Source organism: Galleria mellonella, unplaced genomic scaffold (genome assembly GCF_026898425.1).
Source record: "Galleria mellonella isolate WM207_F2 unplaced genomic scaffold, CSIRO_AGI_GalMel_v1 utg121, whole genome shotgun sequence".
NCBI lineage: Eukaryota > Metazoa > Arthropoda > Insecta > Lepidoptera > Pyralidae > Galleria > Galleria mellonella.
In genome coordinates, this window is record NW_026441983.1 from 3154929 (window position 1) to 3174817 (window position 19889).

The 19889-nt window shown below is 34.6% G+C and overlaps 1 protein-coding gene across 1 annotated transcript in view; it reads left to right on the forward strand.

The window, feature by feature from the left end:
- Window positions 1-19889, forward strand: part of LOC113510127 (uncharacterized) — a 33094-nt gene that overhangs the window by 4813 nt on the left and 8392 nt on the right. Inside the window, exons 6-13 of the mRNA XM_052898141.1 lie at window positions 22-117; window positions 2331-2421; window positions 7627-7841; window positions 9371-9549; window positions 10080-10185; window positions 15959-16051; window positions 16926-17026; window positions 18882-19010. Of these exons, the coding sequence (XP_052754101.1) occupies window positions 22-117; window positions 2331-2421; window positions 7627-7841; window positions 9371-9549; window positions 10080-10185; window positions 15959-16051; window positions 16926-17026; window positions 18882-19010 (1010 nt within the window). The remainder of the gene's footprint in view (window positions 1-21; window positions 118-2330; window positions 2422-7626; window positions 7842-9370; window positions 9550-10079; window positions 10186-15958; window positions 16052-16925; window positions 17027-18881; window positions 19011-19889) is intronic.

The following is a 19889-nucleotide window of genomic DNA, read 5'->3' on the forward strand; positions in this document are numbered from 1 at the left end:
CTAAGCATGTTTTTTATTCAGGCAGTGGAAATTCAGGCGGCGCCCAGTGTGAGGCACCTGACGCCGGAACAACGCCGATGTAGATATCCGGACGAATGGATCAGCAATTCTATAAGGGTATACATATTAGCTCCACTTACATACAGCCCATATAATTTTTAAATTACTCGGCAGGTCCTGAATTGACCCATATAAATGCAGGATAAATCCTCCGGAGGGGAAGGCATTATTAATAAAGCGGATTACCAGTTCCATTGCTAGCAATAGCAGCTCGACTTTTACGTAATCCCCCCTGGAAACCATCGTGCTGAATTCCAAGTGTATCGTCACGATGTGCTAACTGACCCGCCTTTTCATTCTCGCCTATTATCCCTCACTGTTGCCCCGTCAGTGTTGTACCGTTAGTACAGGTAGGGTTACCATTCCTTTATCATTCATTAATAAATGCCTTTCTACAAGTAAAATTTCGTGACGATTTATTAAACATTATAATTAGTTATCGATCCGATATCTATATATTTTTGCTTATTATCTATAGTTTTGCTGAAGCTTGAACGGGCTCAAAGAGCTGTTTTGAAAGTAATGGCTAAAAAACCAATTTTATTTCCCACTATTGAACTGTATGTGCTCTGTCGGGTTTTAACTGTTCGCCAATTATTTATTTTAAATACTATGCTACGTAAGCATTCTGAACAACCGTATGAACTAAATCTGATAAAATCGAAGCGTAATTCTTATAAAATTTGTAAAGTTGAACCTCGACGCACTGCTATAGCGAGCCGTCATTATCAGCATATTAGTTCCTCTCTATATAATAGCTTAAACAAAGAATTAAAGATATATCCTTTACCTTACCATTTATGCAAAGATAAATGTTTAAAATTTCTCCAATCCTTATCTTATAATGAAACAGAAGATCTTATAAAATTTTCCGAATAAATTTATAACTTTTCTCACACCTGCATACACACACACACACAAACACACACACACACACACACAGACACACACACACACACACACACACACACACACACACACACACACACACACAAACAAACACACACACACACATATACACACACACACATATACACACACACGTACATGCACACGCTCACGCACACGCACACGTATACACACACATTATTATTATTTATTTTTTAAGTTAACATGTAGGCTACTGTTTTTTTAAATTTTTACTTTTTTATTTTATTTATTGTAGTTTATAGTTATTATTTAGTATTGTGGTTGGTTAGTTGCTAGATACAAACAATTATCTTCGTTGATGTAATAACTACTATACGTTTTGTCTATTTTGGAATCCTGCTATAAGGAGGAGGGCGTTGATATTCGCGACACAGTTTTATACTTCTGCGGATATCATCGTTTTTCAATAATATTGTAACCAATGTTTTTGTTCCAAATAAATTATTATTATTTTTTAAATTTCACTAAAATTCTCATCTCCCCTCTTAAGGAGAGGAGATGGCAACTAACCCCCGGCAGAAGCACAGTCGGCTGGGGTTCAGGGCCCCAGGGAGAGAAACCGGCGTACAATGCGGGCAGAATCTAAGAGCACCGCTTTCTGCATCTTTCCCGGAAGTGAACCGCCTCTGAATCCCAACCGTCTGAGATGTTGTTCGAGACTGGTTGGGATAAGACCGTTCACCGACATAACGATTGGGATGATTTCGGTAGATGTCACCCCCCACATTTCGGTCACCTCGTGAGCCAGGTCGAGATATTTTCTCTTCTTCTCGGTTTCGGCTTTCACGAGGTTCTCGTCATGCGGTATGGTGACATCCACCAAAAACACCCTCGAGAGTGCCCGATCCATCACCACGATATCAGGTTTGTTCGCAAGAACGGTTATTATATTGGATTCATCTAAACATGAAGATGTTAAGATTTCGCGTCATTCTTCGCCAATTCTAAATAGAATTTTATAATAAGTTAATCTTATTTTGACTACACATGACAGAAGTTTTTTTTTTGTAGTAATCCTAAGGTGTTTGTGAAGGGTTCGTTGGATAAAACAATAAAAATATAAGATACTGAATAAAGATATATAATATTGTTCCCTAGTACAAAAATAGATGTTTTAAAAAGGTAATGACGTTTCCCTAATAAACAAAATACTCAATTGACATAACAAGAAAAATAAATAAATTCTATCTTTAAAAATAACTTAAATAAAACCTCAACAGTGTTGACAGGTATTTTTATCATGTATTTTTAATATCTAAGTTATTATATCTAATATTTATATATCTATATATTTATAATATCTAATATCTAAGCTCTTATGACTATTTTTATTTTTTCAGGCATACAGTTTCGGTTTATGTCAAATGCACTGTCGAAATCGCATGGCGATGATGTTCTGTGGTTGTAGACCTTACTTCCATGTTAAAGGAGGTTGGTATAACAAATAAAAATAAAACTGGCACACAATAATAAAAATAATACATTACTTGACTTTATAAAATCCAAAACTCACAAAGTGACAGATAGTTCTTTTCTAAGACAAAATTTTCAATTATCAGATAATTATTGTGTTGAAATAATTTGAATTTAAAAGTTAATACTATTTTCCCGCCATTTTGTTGGGAAATTAAGATGGCGAGATGTGCGACGCCCAAGGTATGGCGTGCATCGGTCGGAACGTCGAGATACTTATCAATTTACCGAAGAATCTCGCCAAATGTTCCTGTCTACCACAGTGCACCGAGATTAATTACTACTCACATACAAAGAAGATCCTTGTTCGGTTAGTAATTTGCTATAGATAATATTAGTTCTAACTTGTAGTTTTAAAAAACTAAGGTTAAAAAATCTAGGACATTACACAGCGCCATCTAGTTCTAAACTAAGCAGATTGTAATGACATCCTTTGTGTATAATTTTTTTTATTGCATCAGTCTAGTGATGGGACTCGAGTGATTTTTTTTCACTCGAGTCACTCGGTACTGATAAGTTACTTACTCGAATGCCACTCGAGTGAAGATAAAACTCAAGTGATTTTTATTGACTCGAGTCACGCGGAATATAAAACTCGAGTGACCAAAATTTTAAAACGAATAAAACAGTATTAATTTTACACAGAAAATGCGTATTCATTTTCTCCAAAAAAAAATCTAAACAAAATGTAAAAAATAGATTTTTCCTTCAAACTAAACCTGTCATACATAATCAAGAAACCTCTTGTATCAACTATCAGTCAAATTAAAATATTATAATCACCTACTAATAAGTTCTAATCCAATTTAATTTATTCTAACAAGGAACTTTCATGAGATCCAAATATGAACAGTTTTATTATGTTCTTACACAATTTATGTAATAATATACATGCTTTAAAATTAACTTAAATGAAACATAAATAAACTCAACGAAAAAACAGAAATAATGTATTTTTAATGAGATAACAAATTTAACTGAGATTGGTGTAATAACTACTTTAAAAAAATGGATTGATCAATTTTTCCCCTACCAAACGGCTTCGATAATATCGACTTCAGCACACTTGCTAAAATAATAGAAGAATGTTTCTTCGTAAGCTCTCTAGTAGTAATAGTTTGCGAAAAAAGTTTTGAATTATAAGTGTGAAGGGTTCGTTGGATAAAACAATAAAAATATAAGATACTGAATAAAGATATATTATATTGTTCCCTAGTACAATAATAGATGTTTTTAAAAATAATGACGTTTCTCTAATAAACAAAATACTCATTGACATAACAAGAAAATAAATAAGTTCTATTTTTAAAAGTAACATAAATAAAACCTCAACAATAAGTATTGTAATAGTTAGGTATGCTTTATTATTGTCAGAAGTCCATAAATCTGTTGTAGCAGCCGTATATTCAACTAAATGTAGAATATCTACAATTATACAATATAGGAAATAAGCAAGAGAGATTTACAAACACAACGATACAATTGTATAAGTACAGTAAGGCGGTCTTATTGCTGAGAGCAATCTCTTACAGACAACCTGCCATAAAGAATGGATAAATACAGAAAGAAAGGTAGATGGCGCAACTCAGACACAGTAAATACATAAAAGGAATTAAAATGCAAAATATTCTAAATATATGTCATTTATAGCCATATACTTGTAAGTAGGTGACGGTAAATACTTTCCATCAGATGGGCCGTAAAAATAAGGTTATTTTATATTTTAATTTGCACAAAAATAAATTATTTTAATAATTGTTATATTCCAACAACATGAATGGCACGGATGAGGAATCCAACGGGACAGTCTCGGCATTGCGCATCAACATGATGCCGCCAAAATTTCGGCTCCACAGAGACGTTATATTTACTCTGGAGGATCTTTTCGGTGGGTTATCTGTGTTGGTGTTTTGTGTTTCATGCTTATTTTTTTTTCTATTAATCTGTTTTTACTTTTTTTTATATTTATTTTTTTATACCTATATATCAGAAAACAGAGACGTCATATTTACTCTGAAATATCTGTTCGATGGATTATCTCTTTCCATGTTTCGTGTGTGTGTTTTACTAGATATCGGTGTTTATTTTTTTTTTATTATTTTATTATCTATCCTGGATACCTGCACAGTTTTAAAACACATGTCGGTAGATAATATACAAATTGTTTAGACATACATTTATTTTTAACACAAAAGCATGCAAATTTTTAACAAATGTCAATTATTAATATGTATTAATGGAACGAAATTATCTTTCGTTCCATTAATACATATTAATAATTTCAATTGTTTAATTAAATTTAATGCACATAATATTTTTAATAGAAAGATAGAGTTCTCTTCTAATACAAATATGCTACTTTTATATTTGTATTATTTTCGAGTACGTGCATTATCAAATTTCTTTACATAAATATTGGTAAGTATTAACGTAATTTTTGTTTTTACTAAATAATTTTCTAGTAAAATGTCATAGTCAAGAAACTCACGCAGAGAAAGCCACGGGGAAGAGCGAGTATATAAAAGTAGAGTAGAATCTTAATTCAAATCAATTTGTTTTTTTTTTAATCTACTGCAGGGTTCAGACAGTTGTTATCTGTTAAGAGCCCGCAAAAAACTAAACAGTTGTTTTTTTTAATATCTGTTAACATTATGTGTATTTATTTAAATGTACTATGTTAATTCCTAGGCTTTTTTTTTGGTAGGTTAAAATGGTATGGTAACCCCGCCTGCGCTAACAGGATACGCTGGCGGAGCACCAGTGAAGGGTAATAGATGAGAATGAAAACAGGCCAGTTAGCCCATCATGATGAATTCATCAGGTATGAACCATGATAGTTTCCAGGGGGAATCGCGAGGAGGTCGACCTGGTTGGGTATATTGCTAGCAATGGGATTCTCAGTCTCCATTACTAACAATCCCTTTCCCCCCAATTCCTAGGGTTATGCTATTATTAATCATATTTTGCAGCATCGTTCGGCGGTACCACAGCCCTATTTGTCGGAGCCAGTGTGTTCACAGTGGTGGAGACGGTTCTATTCATCATACGACATACAGTCGACTTCGTAGTCTTCAAGTGGACCACCAGGTCGATTAGGATTTTAAACTGAAATAGGAATTCATTTTTAACACAACGGCTAAAAAACTTAACAGGAAAAAACTTAAAAAAAAAGATAAAATAAACGTCGAACATAACCGAACTCCGTGCTAAGAACAAGGAATTACATAGAAGGAATGATAAAATAAAAACTGTAAATCATATGGTTGCCTCATTTCTTGATATGCAAATATAATTAGTAAAAAGAGGACGAAAGATACACCATCAGTTGTTATTTTTCTCAATTCATAGCAGGATTGATACTACACGACATCAACTTTTTTTTTAATCTGCCTGTTGTAACTATGCCTTGGTCTCTTCTTTCCCCACCTTCCTTCTATCTTACCTTCTATTATAATGTTTATAAGTTTGTCATGTCGTATCATGTGTCCCAAAATTCTCACTCGTGTTATCTCAAATAAGTATCAATCTAGTTATAATGTTATTAAATAGATGTATAGTAAGCAGAGTCGTGGGTTGTGAATTGAAAGACCCCGATTGTCGAAACAAGTTTAATACGAGCAACAAGTAATACACAGTTGTTAGCAATGGCGGGAGCGCGCTCTAGGTCTAAGTACATATAGGAACGTATTGGCGGCCGGCGTAAGACTACTATAGAGGGCGCCAATGTCTATTACTTATAACGAGCGGGTGGATGCCCACGAGTTGCCCGGATTGGTCGTTCTATTATGTTGGTAATAGTGACGGTAGATTGTACAATAGATGTCAATAAATAAGCAAGAATAAAGATATTGACGTAAATACTATGTTAAATAATTATCATTAACATTGGGGTCGATTCCGAGATGTCATTTCATAAAACTTCCTTTTTACTTAATATTTAAATTTTATAATTGTGCAAAATAATCATTTTATGAACAATTTTAAATTAAATTAAATAATAAACTATATAATTATTGTATATCTATACGTGTAAGTGGCTTAAACATATTAGAATTTTTGTTCATATTGTTCCTTAGAATAAAAAAATCGTTGTGGCGCCTCAGAGTCGACCCTATTGTATTTTCTATTGTAAACTAGGTATGCACAAATAACATTTTGCAATAACAGTAAAATTGTAGATATTTATAATAAAATATAAATGGATAACAGAAGATAGTTTTATTTCCTTCATCAATCAAATAATATAAAACTATTAAAAAAAAAAAAAAAAAACTATAATGAACCATTGTCATATATTGGTATCTACTACTCAAGAAAAAATAAATAGTAATTAGAGTATTGCAAAATATTTTCCATTATTTCTATTTTTTAGTTCCATATAATATTTATTTTTAAAACACTTAATATTTCTTCAAAACAATAATAAATAGCAAAAAGAAATTTATATAAAACATAACACCACAAACTATTATGGAAACAACTCTAAAGAGTTGAGTTAGCTAAAACTAAATATCTAATGAAAAAAAGCTAGTTACCCAAATGTTGGCAAATATTATAATACATACAATACTAAAATTTAGTTTGTTTTGCCGCCGTACAAGAATCTTGGCGATAAATGCGCACTATCTTTTATTTTATTATAATTTAATTAATTTTAATTGATCTAGGTCCCCCAAACGAATGAATTTTCTACAATATATTATTTTAGGTATTTTTTAATCAGTAATGATTAAATGTTAATTTAATTATTTTAGATGAAAGCGCTGTATAAAAGTTAACTGTAGCTACCTCATTATAATTTTTAGTTTAATAATCCGAATTAATATTTCTTGGATTTCACAAATTATTCTTTATATATCAAAAGTGACTGTATAAGATTAAAATACACGATTTGTTTTAATTTTACTTAGTTTCGAAATATTGAACAAAATACAACCACTGTGATTAAATTATGTGAAGTCTTGAATAACAAAACGCAACTGTCAATGGGCCCCTCCCACTATTTGTTTTGTAAATTCTAACCTAACTAAATTAACAAGTAAATAACAAACCGAACGAACGATTATATCGAAAAAATGTTTATAACGACCCTGTCCTTCCTGATAAGTGGTTTTTATTATATAATATCCGTGTTTTATGTTATAATGTCTCTATTACATACAGTACTCCCGTTTGGTATCGATGTGGGCATACTGGGCATTGCTGCTTATTATCTGACGAGATTGAAGAAACCGAGTCAAAATAATATTACCAGTATATTCGGACCGGAGCCCGGGAGTAAAGAGAGTGAAGAAAGCCCTGACAAAGTGGTCCGTTGTATAGCCCACAGGGGCGCGGGATTTGACGCGCCGGAGAACACTTTAGAAGCTTTCAAATATGTAAGTTCTAAATTTAAAAAATAAAAATGCATAAGGTCACAGTTTTCATAGGTTTTTTTTAAAGAAAAAGTATTTAACACAAGAAGGTTACTCTAAAAATGTGATGTTTGTAAATATATAACTCTGGTTAATTATTAAATCACTAAGTTACACAATTATATCAAATATTAAGTAAGTATTTAGTGAATTTCATCCCATACAATTTTATAAATTGTATGGGTGAAGTTAATTAATTAATTTAAACTTTATTGACTAATAGAGTGTAGTACAAAAGGTGGACTTAAGGCTGTAGGCATTCTCAGCCAGTCAACCTTTAAAGTTTGCTAGATAACCATCATTAATTAATAATTATTAAAGTTTATATGTTTCTTTTTGTTGCAAATTTTAAACATTTTTGAGTATGTATTTATAATAAAATTCATACATATACACTTGTATAAATTACAGAAAGTAACTGCTGTCAAATTTTGAGCTCCAGTAATTATATCAACAATTTATTTATTTGTAGTATATTAACTAATATTCTTAAATTATATAGATAGAGCATTGTCTTAAAAACGGGTCAACTTTTTGTCTGTGAATTGTCAAATTAGTCGACTTATTTTTTTATCAGTGTTCTATATACTTATATATATAATGTATCTTGATGTATCTATATTAAATATATGATACGTTAAAACATATACATCCTCAGGAGTGGCAACACATGGGGGTATCATGGATGAAACAGTATACTCTATTATGTCCATGGTACTGCTCATGTCTATAGGCGATGATTACCACCTTCCATCAGATGGGCCATCAGCTTGTTTGCAATTCTAAGTTATTATATTGCCAAGTTACAATTTTTTTTTGTTATTATTATTATTAAAAGATGGGCTTTTTCAGGCAGAATAACCTGTAACATGATTTTCCATGATTTTTTTAATACAACTTAGAATGGCAAACAAGCTGACGGCCCACTTGATGGAAAGTGGTAACCATCGTCTATAGACATGAGCAGTATCATGGACATAACAGAGTATACTATTTCGCCCATGATACCCCCCATGCATAGCCATTTCTGAGGACTCGGGTGTTATTCCTCCGTACCCAGTAAATTCACGCCATATCCACCCTTCAAACCGAAACACAGCCATGCAAACACAACTGCTTTACAGTTGAAATACGAATGGGTCAGAGGTACACAAACAATCGACTTTTGTACAAAGTCTCACACTTTTTTTTTAAAGTTTACTGCTAAATCTTATCAATGTTAGAAATTTTAAGATGTTTTTGTAGCAATGTTTTTTATCTTCTCAAGATATAAAGTGTGTTTTCCAGAGGAGATATATTTTTTATGTATGTGTGGGTGGCAGCCACACATGAAGTACTGCAGTGTTTCTTCCTCACTGTGTCAAAATCTGCAAACACTTTTTGGTCATAAGCCTAGTTGAACCATATGCTTGTTTAGTTTGCAGTGTCGAAAAATTTTTTTTTATGTTATAATCTTACTAACAATAAAAAATCATTATTTGAATTATTTGCAGTGTGTAGAACATGGGTGCAACTTTGTCGAGCTAGACGTGAGATCATCAAAGGACGGTAAATTAATACTGCTGCACGATCCAGGGCTGGAAAGATTAGCAGGCTCCAATATATCTAATGTGCGTGCTTTGGACTGGGAGAAGATTAAAAGCATCAATGTCGGGGCCAGGCATCCTAACAGGTACATACAACATTAACACAATTCCTCAGGAATGGCAATGCATGAGGGGTATCATAAGCGACAGAGTATACTCTGTTATGTCCTTGTTACTGTTCATACCTGTAGGCGACGGTTACCACTTTCCACCAGGTGGGCTGTCAGCTTGATTGCCATTTTAAGTTGCATAAAATGGTACTTTTTTTATTAAAGGTATGATTATGGAATGGTAACCCCGTCTATGCTAAGGGTATACACTGGCAGGGCACTAGTGAGGGATGACAGGTGAGGATGAAGCAGGTCAGTTGGCATATCGTGATGAATTCAACCATAAATCAATTACGATGGTTTCCAGAGGGAATTGCGAAGAAGTTTACCTAATAGGGTATATTGTTAGCAATGGGGTTACTAATCCACATTATTAACAATTCTTTTTCCCATTGATGAAGCCATTAAGGTGTTATAAGGAAACAAACATACATATACATTTATAATATTAGGATTATTATTAGAATTACCCAATTTTAATTTAAATCAGATAAATGTTATTGCAGAAAACATTTCAAGGAAGTCCACCTCTGTCTACTGGATGAGGCGCTGGACTATTTGTTGGCCAATAAAGTGAGAGTCATTATTGATGTCAAAGGAGAGGACAAGCAGGTGAAAATTTTACTCATCATCGTCATTATATCAGCTGTTAACTGTCCATTGCTGAACATAGGCTTTCCCCTTTTTTTTTTGATGGGTGAAAATGGTATTGTAACCCGCCTGCGCTAACGGGATAGGCTGGCGGAGCACCAGTGAAGGGTGATAGATGAGAATGAAAACAGGCCAGTTAGCCCATCATGATAAATTCATCAGGAAATAACCATGACAGTTTCCAGGGAGAACCGCGAGGAGGTCGACCTGGTTGGGTATATTGCTAGCAATGGGATTCTCAGTCTCCATTACTAACAATCCCTTTCCCCCCTAGGCTTTTCCTTTAAGTGGTTGTGCTAGTAGTGGCCACAATTGACAGGCAGGTTGGCAACCGCAGTTAGGTTTTGGTGACGTTTTAAGAGGGACGCTGCAGCCCATCTCTCGACGATTAAGTTCTCTTAGTCGCCTTTTACGACATCCACGGGATAGGAAAGGATAGCCTATTCTCTGCCGAGACCACACGGCAAGCAATGAGCTAATGTTTGTGTTATGATTATTATTGTTATTACACGTCAAATAAATATGTTATTACAAGTCAACTAAATGGATTATTAACGATGGAGAAGAGAAATAAAAAAACAACCTTTTTCAGTTCTGTCATTGACACACAAGAAGTTTTTTTTTTTTTTTTTTTTTATAATACCATAAACAAAGTTAGGGTTGCTATATAAAGTTCACAATAAACTATACTTCAACACTACCCCTCAAACCAAACTTTGTTTCAAACATAAAAAAAAAATACCATAAGCACAAACAGCACAATACAAAAAATAAACTTATAATTTCTGATACAGTGAAATATCTTTCATAAAATTACTTATTTTTACAGAACTCAGAGGCTTGGTGAACATATCAGCCACCATACACTGAGTAGACAAATACTTAATCTCTATTTTGTTACTCTCAACTGCTTCTCTAATAAAATGAAATTTAATGTCTATGTGCTTAGTCCTATTACTATTTACCTTGTTAGCAGCTATCTTATGACATGACTGGTTGTCATTATACAAAATAATAGGTTTATCTATCATCTCTACATATAGTTCTTTAATAATATTCTTTAAGAAAATAGCCTCCTTGGCACCCTGAGCCAGGGCAACATATTCCGCTTCAGTTGATGATAATGAAACACAAGTTTGCTTTTTACTTTCAAAGGCAATAAGATTATCACCAAGTTTAAACACTAATCCGGAATATGATCTCCTGTCTTCTGAATTTGCCCAATCGGCATCAACATATCCATATAAACTGAAGTTCTTTGACTTCTTATATACTAAACAATAATTAATTGTACCTTTCAGATACCTTACAATCCTTTTTACCTGTACAAAATGTTCTTTTGTATAACAATTATTATATTGAGATAATACACAAACTGCATGTAATATGTCTGGTCTGGTATTTAGAGCAATATACATCAAGCTTCCAATTAAATTTTGATATGGAATTTTTGGATCAACGGTGTCACTTTTACTCATCCTCAAACCTGGTAGAATTGGTGAATTTACAGGTTTGCAATCTTGCATTCCATACACACTTAATATATTTTCTATATACCTTTTCTGATCAACAATTAATTCTGAACCTACTCTTCTTATTCTCAAACTTAGGGCATGTTCTATGGGACCTAAATTCTTTAATTTAAATTTACTATCTAGTAGAGAAAATATATCATGCTTTTTCTTTTGATTATTACCAAATGCAAAAATGTCATCCACATAAATTGCTAAAATTAAATAAAGGTTATCTTGTTTGAGAATATAAATACATGGTTCATGAACAGACTGCTTAAAACCAATATTAATCAAAGCATTATGCAACTCTTTATTCCAACTTGAGGCTGCCTGCTTCAGTCCATACATAGCTTTGTTTAGTTTGCATACCTTAGGCACATTATCATTTTTACCTTTATCAATTAACAAGCCCTTTGGCATATACATAAAAACATCTTCATTTAATGTTCCATGAAGAAAAGCAGTAACAACATCCCAATGGTCTATAAACCAATCAAACTGAATTGCCAAAGAAAAAAGAATTCTAAGTGCACTAGAACGAACAACTGGTGAATATGTATCATGATAATCAATACCAAATCTTTGATTATACCCACGTGCAACTAACCTAGCCTTATATTTGACAATATTGTTGTCACTGTCTTTCTTTATTTTAAATACCCATTTGCTATCTATAGGGGTTACACCCTTTGGTAAATCTACAATAGACCAAGTATTATTAATATCCAATGATGAAAGTTCAGCATTAATAGCATCTTTCCAACAAGCTGGTAAATTATCAAAATCATCAAAATGTAAACATTCATCATCAGATTCCATGCACATATACACATGATAGTCTGGAAACTCCTTTATCTTTCTATTACGCAATGGATATCGTTGAGAATTTTCACTTTCGACATTTCCATTACTGTTACCACTACACAATGGATCCACATTTATCACTGACTCACTTTCACTTTCTGATAAATTATCACAGTCTAAGAACACAGGATCACTATCACATGAATTATGTATAAAATCTTTACCTGAACTTGGAACCTGGTCACATGCTTGAGCTGGATCAGCGGTGACAGCCCTTGGGGCCATAGACGATGATGCATGTCCTCTTGTCACTTTCTGAACTTTGCTGCTGTTGACTTCATCAGCATCAGGAATTAAGGATATCACAAAATCATGATTTTTCGAAGATTCCTTCTGATGTTTAGACTGCTGCTCTGTTAAATCCTGTTTAAAAATATCAACACATACTTGTTCTGGTAGGAATTTAACATCTCTAGATAAAACTATCTTTCTGTCCTCTGTCCATATTCTATACCCATCTTTGTCTCCACAATATCCAACTAAGTTTCCCTTTATTGCCTTTTTATCTAGCTTTCTGCGCTTTTGGTCAGGTACATGAATAAAACATTTTGTGCCAAATATCTTCAGATGACTTATATCAGCTTTTTTGCCAAACCATAAACTGTATGGTGTAGATGAGTCATCAACACCTGTTGGACCAGTCCTATTCAGAAAATATGCAGCAGTGTTAACAGCTTCTGCCCATAGCTGCTTATCAAAATTATTTGCATGTAGCATACTCCGAGCTGCTTCCATTAATATTCTGTTTTCACGCTCCGCAGCTCCATTCTGCTGTGGGCTATATGGAATGGTCATGCGATGATTAATTCCAAATGATGACAATATGGCTTGCATTTCCTTGTTTATAAATTCTTTACCTCCATCAGTTATTAATTCTTTTATTGTATGACCTATTGTCTTAGCTTCCAAAATAAAGTTCTTTGTTACTTCTGAAACTGCTGTCTTTTCTTTTATAAAATATACTTTTCTGTATTTGGAGTAATCGTCTTTGAATGCAATACAATATCTACTACCTCCAACAGATACTTCAGCAATGGGGCCACAGACATCAGCATGAATAATTTGTCCTGGTACCTGTGCTCTGATATTTCTTGTATGAAAAGGCAAGCGAGACATTTTACCAAACATGCACCCATCGCAAACAATTTTTTCTGCTGGCTGGAATGGAATATTATTCAGTTTTAAGAATTTTTCAACATGTCTAATATTCTGGTGACATAGGCGTTCATGCCAGATATTTAAGTCTGCCGTATGACTACTAAGCATACAATAATTTTCAGGTAATATCACCCTCATCTCCAATCTGTACATATTTCCCTTATTTCTTATTGCAACTGCTTTTATGTTATTGCCATTTTTAAATATTCTTTTATTTTTATCACCTATTTCAATTAAATTATTTTTTAAAGCTGACCCTGAAGAGAATAAATTCTGTTTACAGGTAGGAACAAACCAAGCATCTTTTAAATGACCTTTCTCCCATTTTCCATTAACCAACATTTTTATGTCTATGATGCCAAATCCTACAGCCATCATTTGACTACCATCTCCGAGATAAACTGGAATTGGGTTATCAAATTGTTCATATGAAGCAAAATACTCTCTATGTGAAGTAATATGGTGTGACGCACCAGAATCTATTATCCAGTCCTCTTTAGTTATCACGGTACTATGTGCAACAAAAGCATGTCCATTTGTAGAATCAGATTTTTGTTTATTTTTAAATTTAAAACAATGTTTTTTGATATGTCCTTTTCTTTTACAATAATTACAAACTGGACCTTTATTATATATACGCTTTTCAGTCTTTGCAACTAGAGCGACTTCACTTTCAGGTTTGCTTTCATTCAATCTTTGCTCATGTAAGCGAAGACGTTCCATTAATGTGGTTACATTTCTATCCGATGCAGGGACAGATTCCCATGCATTTTTGAACTCAAGATAGTTAACAGGCAATGTATTCAGTATTCTGTTTAAAAGTAAGGACTGAGGCAAAGTACTGCCTTCATTTTTCAATTCTAAGTTTAATTGAGTATACAGTCTTTGTAACTTAGAGACATGCGTAGCTATACTGTCCTCTGGTAACTTTTTATACGTAAATAGCTCGCAGTACAAAAGATCCAGTCTTCTTTCATTTTTCTGTTCATACACAGCATGAAGAGTATCCCACATTTCTTTCGCACTTTTGCAGGTTAAAATGTGCTGTTTCGGCTCTCTGCCTACTGTTGAACCTATTAAATACCTTGCAATTGATTCCTTTTCATGGTATAATTTGAAAGACTTTGGTTCTTCTCCATCTTTTGGTTGTTGCGCTACACCGGTCACATGGTCCTCAACTCCATGTAGGGTTATTTGTAAGTTGATATCGAATTTCCATGAAATCCAATTACCTTCACCCTCCAACTTGTCCACTGTGATTTTATCTAATCGCACAGACATTATTGACAAGTACCTCAAGAAGTTCTGAACAAAAAACTTTCAACCGGAAAAAAAAAATGGCGGCTGTGACTTGTGGAAATTGTTCTAGTTTTGTACGAATAATTACAATACCATATAAATGGAAAATCAGGCTGGGCCCATAACCTGTTATGATTATTATTGTTATTACACGTCAAATAAATATGTTATTACAAGTCAACTAAATGGATTATTAACGATGGAGAAGAGAAATAAAAAACAACCTTTTTCAGTTCTGTCATTGACACACAAGAAGTTTTTTTTTTTTTTTTTATTTTATAATACCATAAACAAAGTTAGGGTTGCTATATAAAGTTCACAATAAACTATACTTCAACAGTTTGGACACTTTTAAAACAGAAATTTCTTAATTTAGATACAAATTTCTCAAAAACAAACCCCCTTCTGGGAGTGGTTTAAAAAAAAAAAGCCCGTCAAGTGTGGGTCGGACTCGCGCAACGAGGGTTCCGTACAAAATCATCAAGTAGAATTTTATTTTGTGAAATAACTACAAATTTACGATTTTTCCTTTACTTGTACTACATGACATTGCTTCTTGCCAAATTTCATGATTCTAAGTCAACGGGAAATACCTTATAGGTTTTGATTTCCTTTGCGAATGTCAAAATATGCGATATACATAAGTAGATAATATAAACGGTCGTATCTTTTGATTGTGTCGATTTAGAAGCTTGATTTTTTCATCGCTTTAAGAGATTGCAGACCTGAGTATATGATATTAATTTCAACTTGATACCTCCACGTGCTCCTAAGGAAAAGGGTCTTGATAGACAGACGGATGAACAGACAACGAAGTGAGGGTATAAGGGTTTCATTTTCTCTTTTATATATTATATAGGTACGGAACCCTAAAAATATAACAGCTGTAAATTTTGCAGGTAATAAACGGTATATTGAAGACATTTTTGGATCGGCCATCGCTCTACGAGCACGCAGCAGTCACCAGCATGAATCCTTATGTCCTTTATCAGGTGAGTGCAGCATCATAAGGGTAGACGCACTAGGTGGAAGTCGTAGTAAGTTTTCTCCCATTGTTAGGAATAATACAGTTAGACCATTTTGATAATTTATTTTTAAAATTGGTCCTCTTGACTCGGATCAAAAACGGGCTTTTTTATGCAACTTAGAATGGCAAACAAACTGACGGCCCACCTGATGGAAAGTGGTAACCGTCGCCTATAGACATGAGCAGTACCGTGGACATAACAGAGTATACTGTTTCGCCCATGATACCCCCCATGCGTTGCCATTCCTGAGGACTTAGGTATTATTACTCTGTACCCTGTAAATTCACTGCCATATCCCATCCTTCAAACCGAACTACAGCCATGCAAATACAACTGTTTCACGGTTGAAACACGAATTGGATAGACGTGCCCAATCAAACGACTTTTGTACAAAGTCTCCCTAAATACAAAAAGATTACTTGCAAGATAAGCGTATATATGATACAAAGACCCGCCCCGGCTTCGCACGGGCGCACATTACATCACATCACATTAGAAACCTTTATCAGTTTTTCTCTACTATATCACAGTAGTATAAAAAAAGATTTTTTTATTTATTTATTATTTATTTAACACTTTATTGCACCAACATAACATGTTTTGTTAAAACAATTTTCAATACGTATAGTGAAGTACAAAAGGCGGTCTTATTGCTAAGCAATCTCTTCCAGACAACCTTTGGGTAGAAAGGATTAAAGCATAAGTAGGTAGGTGGCGCGGTAAAAAAGATAGATTTGTAAAAAATAATATCTGTGACAGCGTAGTCATATACATACATAAATAAACACATACAACCAAACATATACATATTATTTAATTGAATATCTTATGTTTTTAGATTCGCAAGAAAGATCCGCAAATAGTGGGCGCCATGAGTTACCGGCCGTACTGCTTCAGCGCTCACGACTACGACGCGGAGAGCGGTCCCAATAATCCTAGGTGAGTGATTTCTGTAACCCTCGACTGGGCCGTATTTGGGTGTTTTGCCGCTGCCGGCAAAAATGGATGTTCAAAATTAACCTTTTTATATATTGACAATTGTAGTTTTTTTATAAAAAAGAATATTTATAAACAATTGAAAAAGAACAAAAAATACACAATATACTTGAAGTCAACAGACGGCAATTTTATTTTACAACTAATATAATTAATAAATAATATATACAAAACAAGAACCAGCACATTTTACAAACATAAAAAGTGGTCCTTCGAGCCGGAATATTTGGCCGCCGTTTGTAATGTATAGGAACATTTTGACTCGTTGTGAACTCATTCTGTCGCAATGAATTTAGAGTTTATAGAGACGCAAACAGTGTCTTTTTTTATACCACTGAGGTGGCAAACAAGCGTACGGCCCACTTGATAGTAAGCGGTTACCGTAGCCTATGAACGCCTGCAATATCAGAGGTATTACGCATATATTAGTGGGAGAAAACATCTCTGAAACCGCATTGTACGCGACCATTTAGGCTATAGGGCAGCCTTTCCTAAAGTGGGCGATAACGCCCCCTTGTGTGCGCTGCAGGCCTAAAGGGGGGGCGGTAAGAGACCCAGACAAAAAAATGGGGGCATTGTGTAGAGGCTTGGGGGATGATTTATAATTTGAAGTTATAGTGGTTTTTAATTAGGTAAAAATGGGGGCGCTAAAAAATAATTTATTCTCAAAGTGGGCAGTATACAAAATAAGTTTGGGAACCCCTGCTATAGGGTATGAGGGTGAACTCCCTGTCGATGGCGAGCCGTACGATGGTAGAAAGCATATGAAGTAGATGTATGAACGCAAGCACACGTGGTTTTGATGGCTTGGTAAAGAAAACTGAAAATACTGAATTCACTTCTTGATTTATTTCTATTGTTTTTTTTTTTAGTTTCAACCGTGAAGCAGTTGTGTTTGCATGGCTGTGTTTCGGTTTGAAGGGTGGGATATGGCGTGAATTTACTGGGTACAGAGGAATAACACCTAAGTCCTCAGGAATGGCAACGCACGGGGGGTATCATGGGCGAAACGGTATACTCTGTTATGTCCATGGTACTGCTCATGTCTACAGGCGACGGTTACCACTTTCCATCAGGTGGGCCGTCAGCTTGTTTGCCATTCTAAGTTGTATAAAAAAAAAATCTAGACATTATGGATAAATGGATTCATTACCAACATAAGTTAATGGCCTGCATACATTTTATGAAAACGACTCTGCAAATTCGAGTTATGCAAAGACGCTGTTGCATTGGCGCCCGGTACCACATTTTTGTTCGGTACAGCGTATGATGCATAAACGCCCGAGGGGTTAATAAAGATTTATTTCTCAAACATGCTTGGAAATATGAACATTATTTTGACAATCTTCTTAGAGATAAATCAAAATTGCCGTACTGGCCAGATACATGCGGGCAGCGGCCGGCAAAAGTTGTATGAAAGTCCGTATCTGTCGTGTTTTGCGGCCAGATAAATTACTATGTAAACTCATATCTGTCCTGTAATTTAAAAATGGAATGACCTTTTACTTCGAAACATGGCTACCTAGGAGGTAACTAATAAAAGGTTTTATTTAAATTTCGAACTGGCTTGCAAATAGAAAGCTGTTTATTGAAAAAAACTGTTTATTGTAAAATTGTGTTCTTGATTTCCGCGCATTGTTTGAGAAAAGTATTATACAAGCCTTGGCCACAACTAGGCATTGATGGACGAACGTGCAAATGTGGGCCGAGGCGTAGCCGAGGCACACATACCTGAGTCCTCAGTTGCTGGCCGCTGCATTAATGTACTATTACTAAAGAAATTGATCTTTGTGCGTAGATATGGTGACAATCTGCCGGTGCAAGCAGTGCTGCGCGCCGCGGATGCGCTGCACGCGCTGTCGTGGCGCTGGGCGGCTCGCTGGTGCGGCGTCAGCGCTGTGTTACTGCACAAGGACATCGTCAGCCCGTACGTACACTCACATTCATGGGTTAACACGTAGTCTAGTATGAAGTCAGCGCTCTCTTAGAACACAAGGACATTGTCAGTCCGTACATAAACCTAAGAACAAGGAATTATATAGAAGGAGAGATAAAATTGTCAATTCATAGCTGGTTAGTGTACAGAAAATGTTGTACGGCTGTATAACCCTACAAATTCAGTTATGTAGAGTTATGTAAAATTTGTCATTGACAAATAATTGACATATCATGAATTTACTGGGTACAGAGGAATAAAACCTAAGTCCTCAGGGATGGCAACGCATGGAGGGTATCATGGGCGAAACAGTATACTCTGTTATGTTCATGGCACTGCTCATGTCTATAGGCGACGGTTACCACTTTCCATCAGGTGGGCCGTCAGCTTGTTTACCATTCTAAGTTGTATAAAAAAAAGAACATTTCCTATACACTAGCTTGTTATGAATTGAGAAAAATTACATCTGATGGTGTATCTTTCGTCCTCTTTTTACTAATTATATTTGCATAAGAGGAAAGGAGGCAACCATATGATTTACAGTTTTAATTTTATCATTCCTTCTATGTAATTTTTTGTTGTTAGGTCCATACATAAACCCGCAATCAGGAAATTTGTCAATAACGTTTTAAATATTTATCTCTCTAAATGCAATATTATAGAACTATTAGAAATGGGGGGAATGGATTGTTAGTAATGGGATCTAATAGCCCCATTGATAGCAATATACCCTCTCAGGTCGACCTCCACACGGTTTCCCCTGGAAACCATCATGTTTAATTCTTGTTGAATTCATCATGGTGGGCCAACTGACCTGCATTCATGCTCACCTATCATCTTCCACTGGTGCCTCGTCGGAGTATACCGATA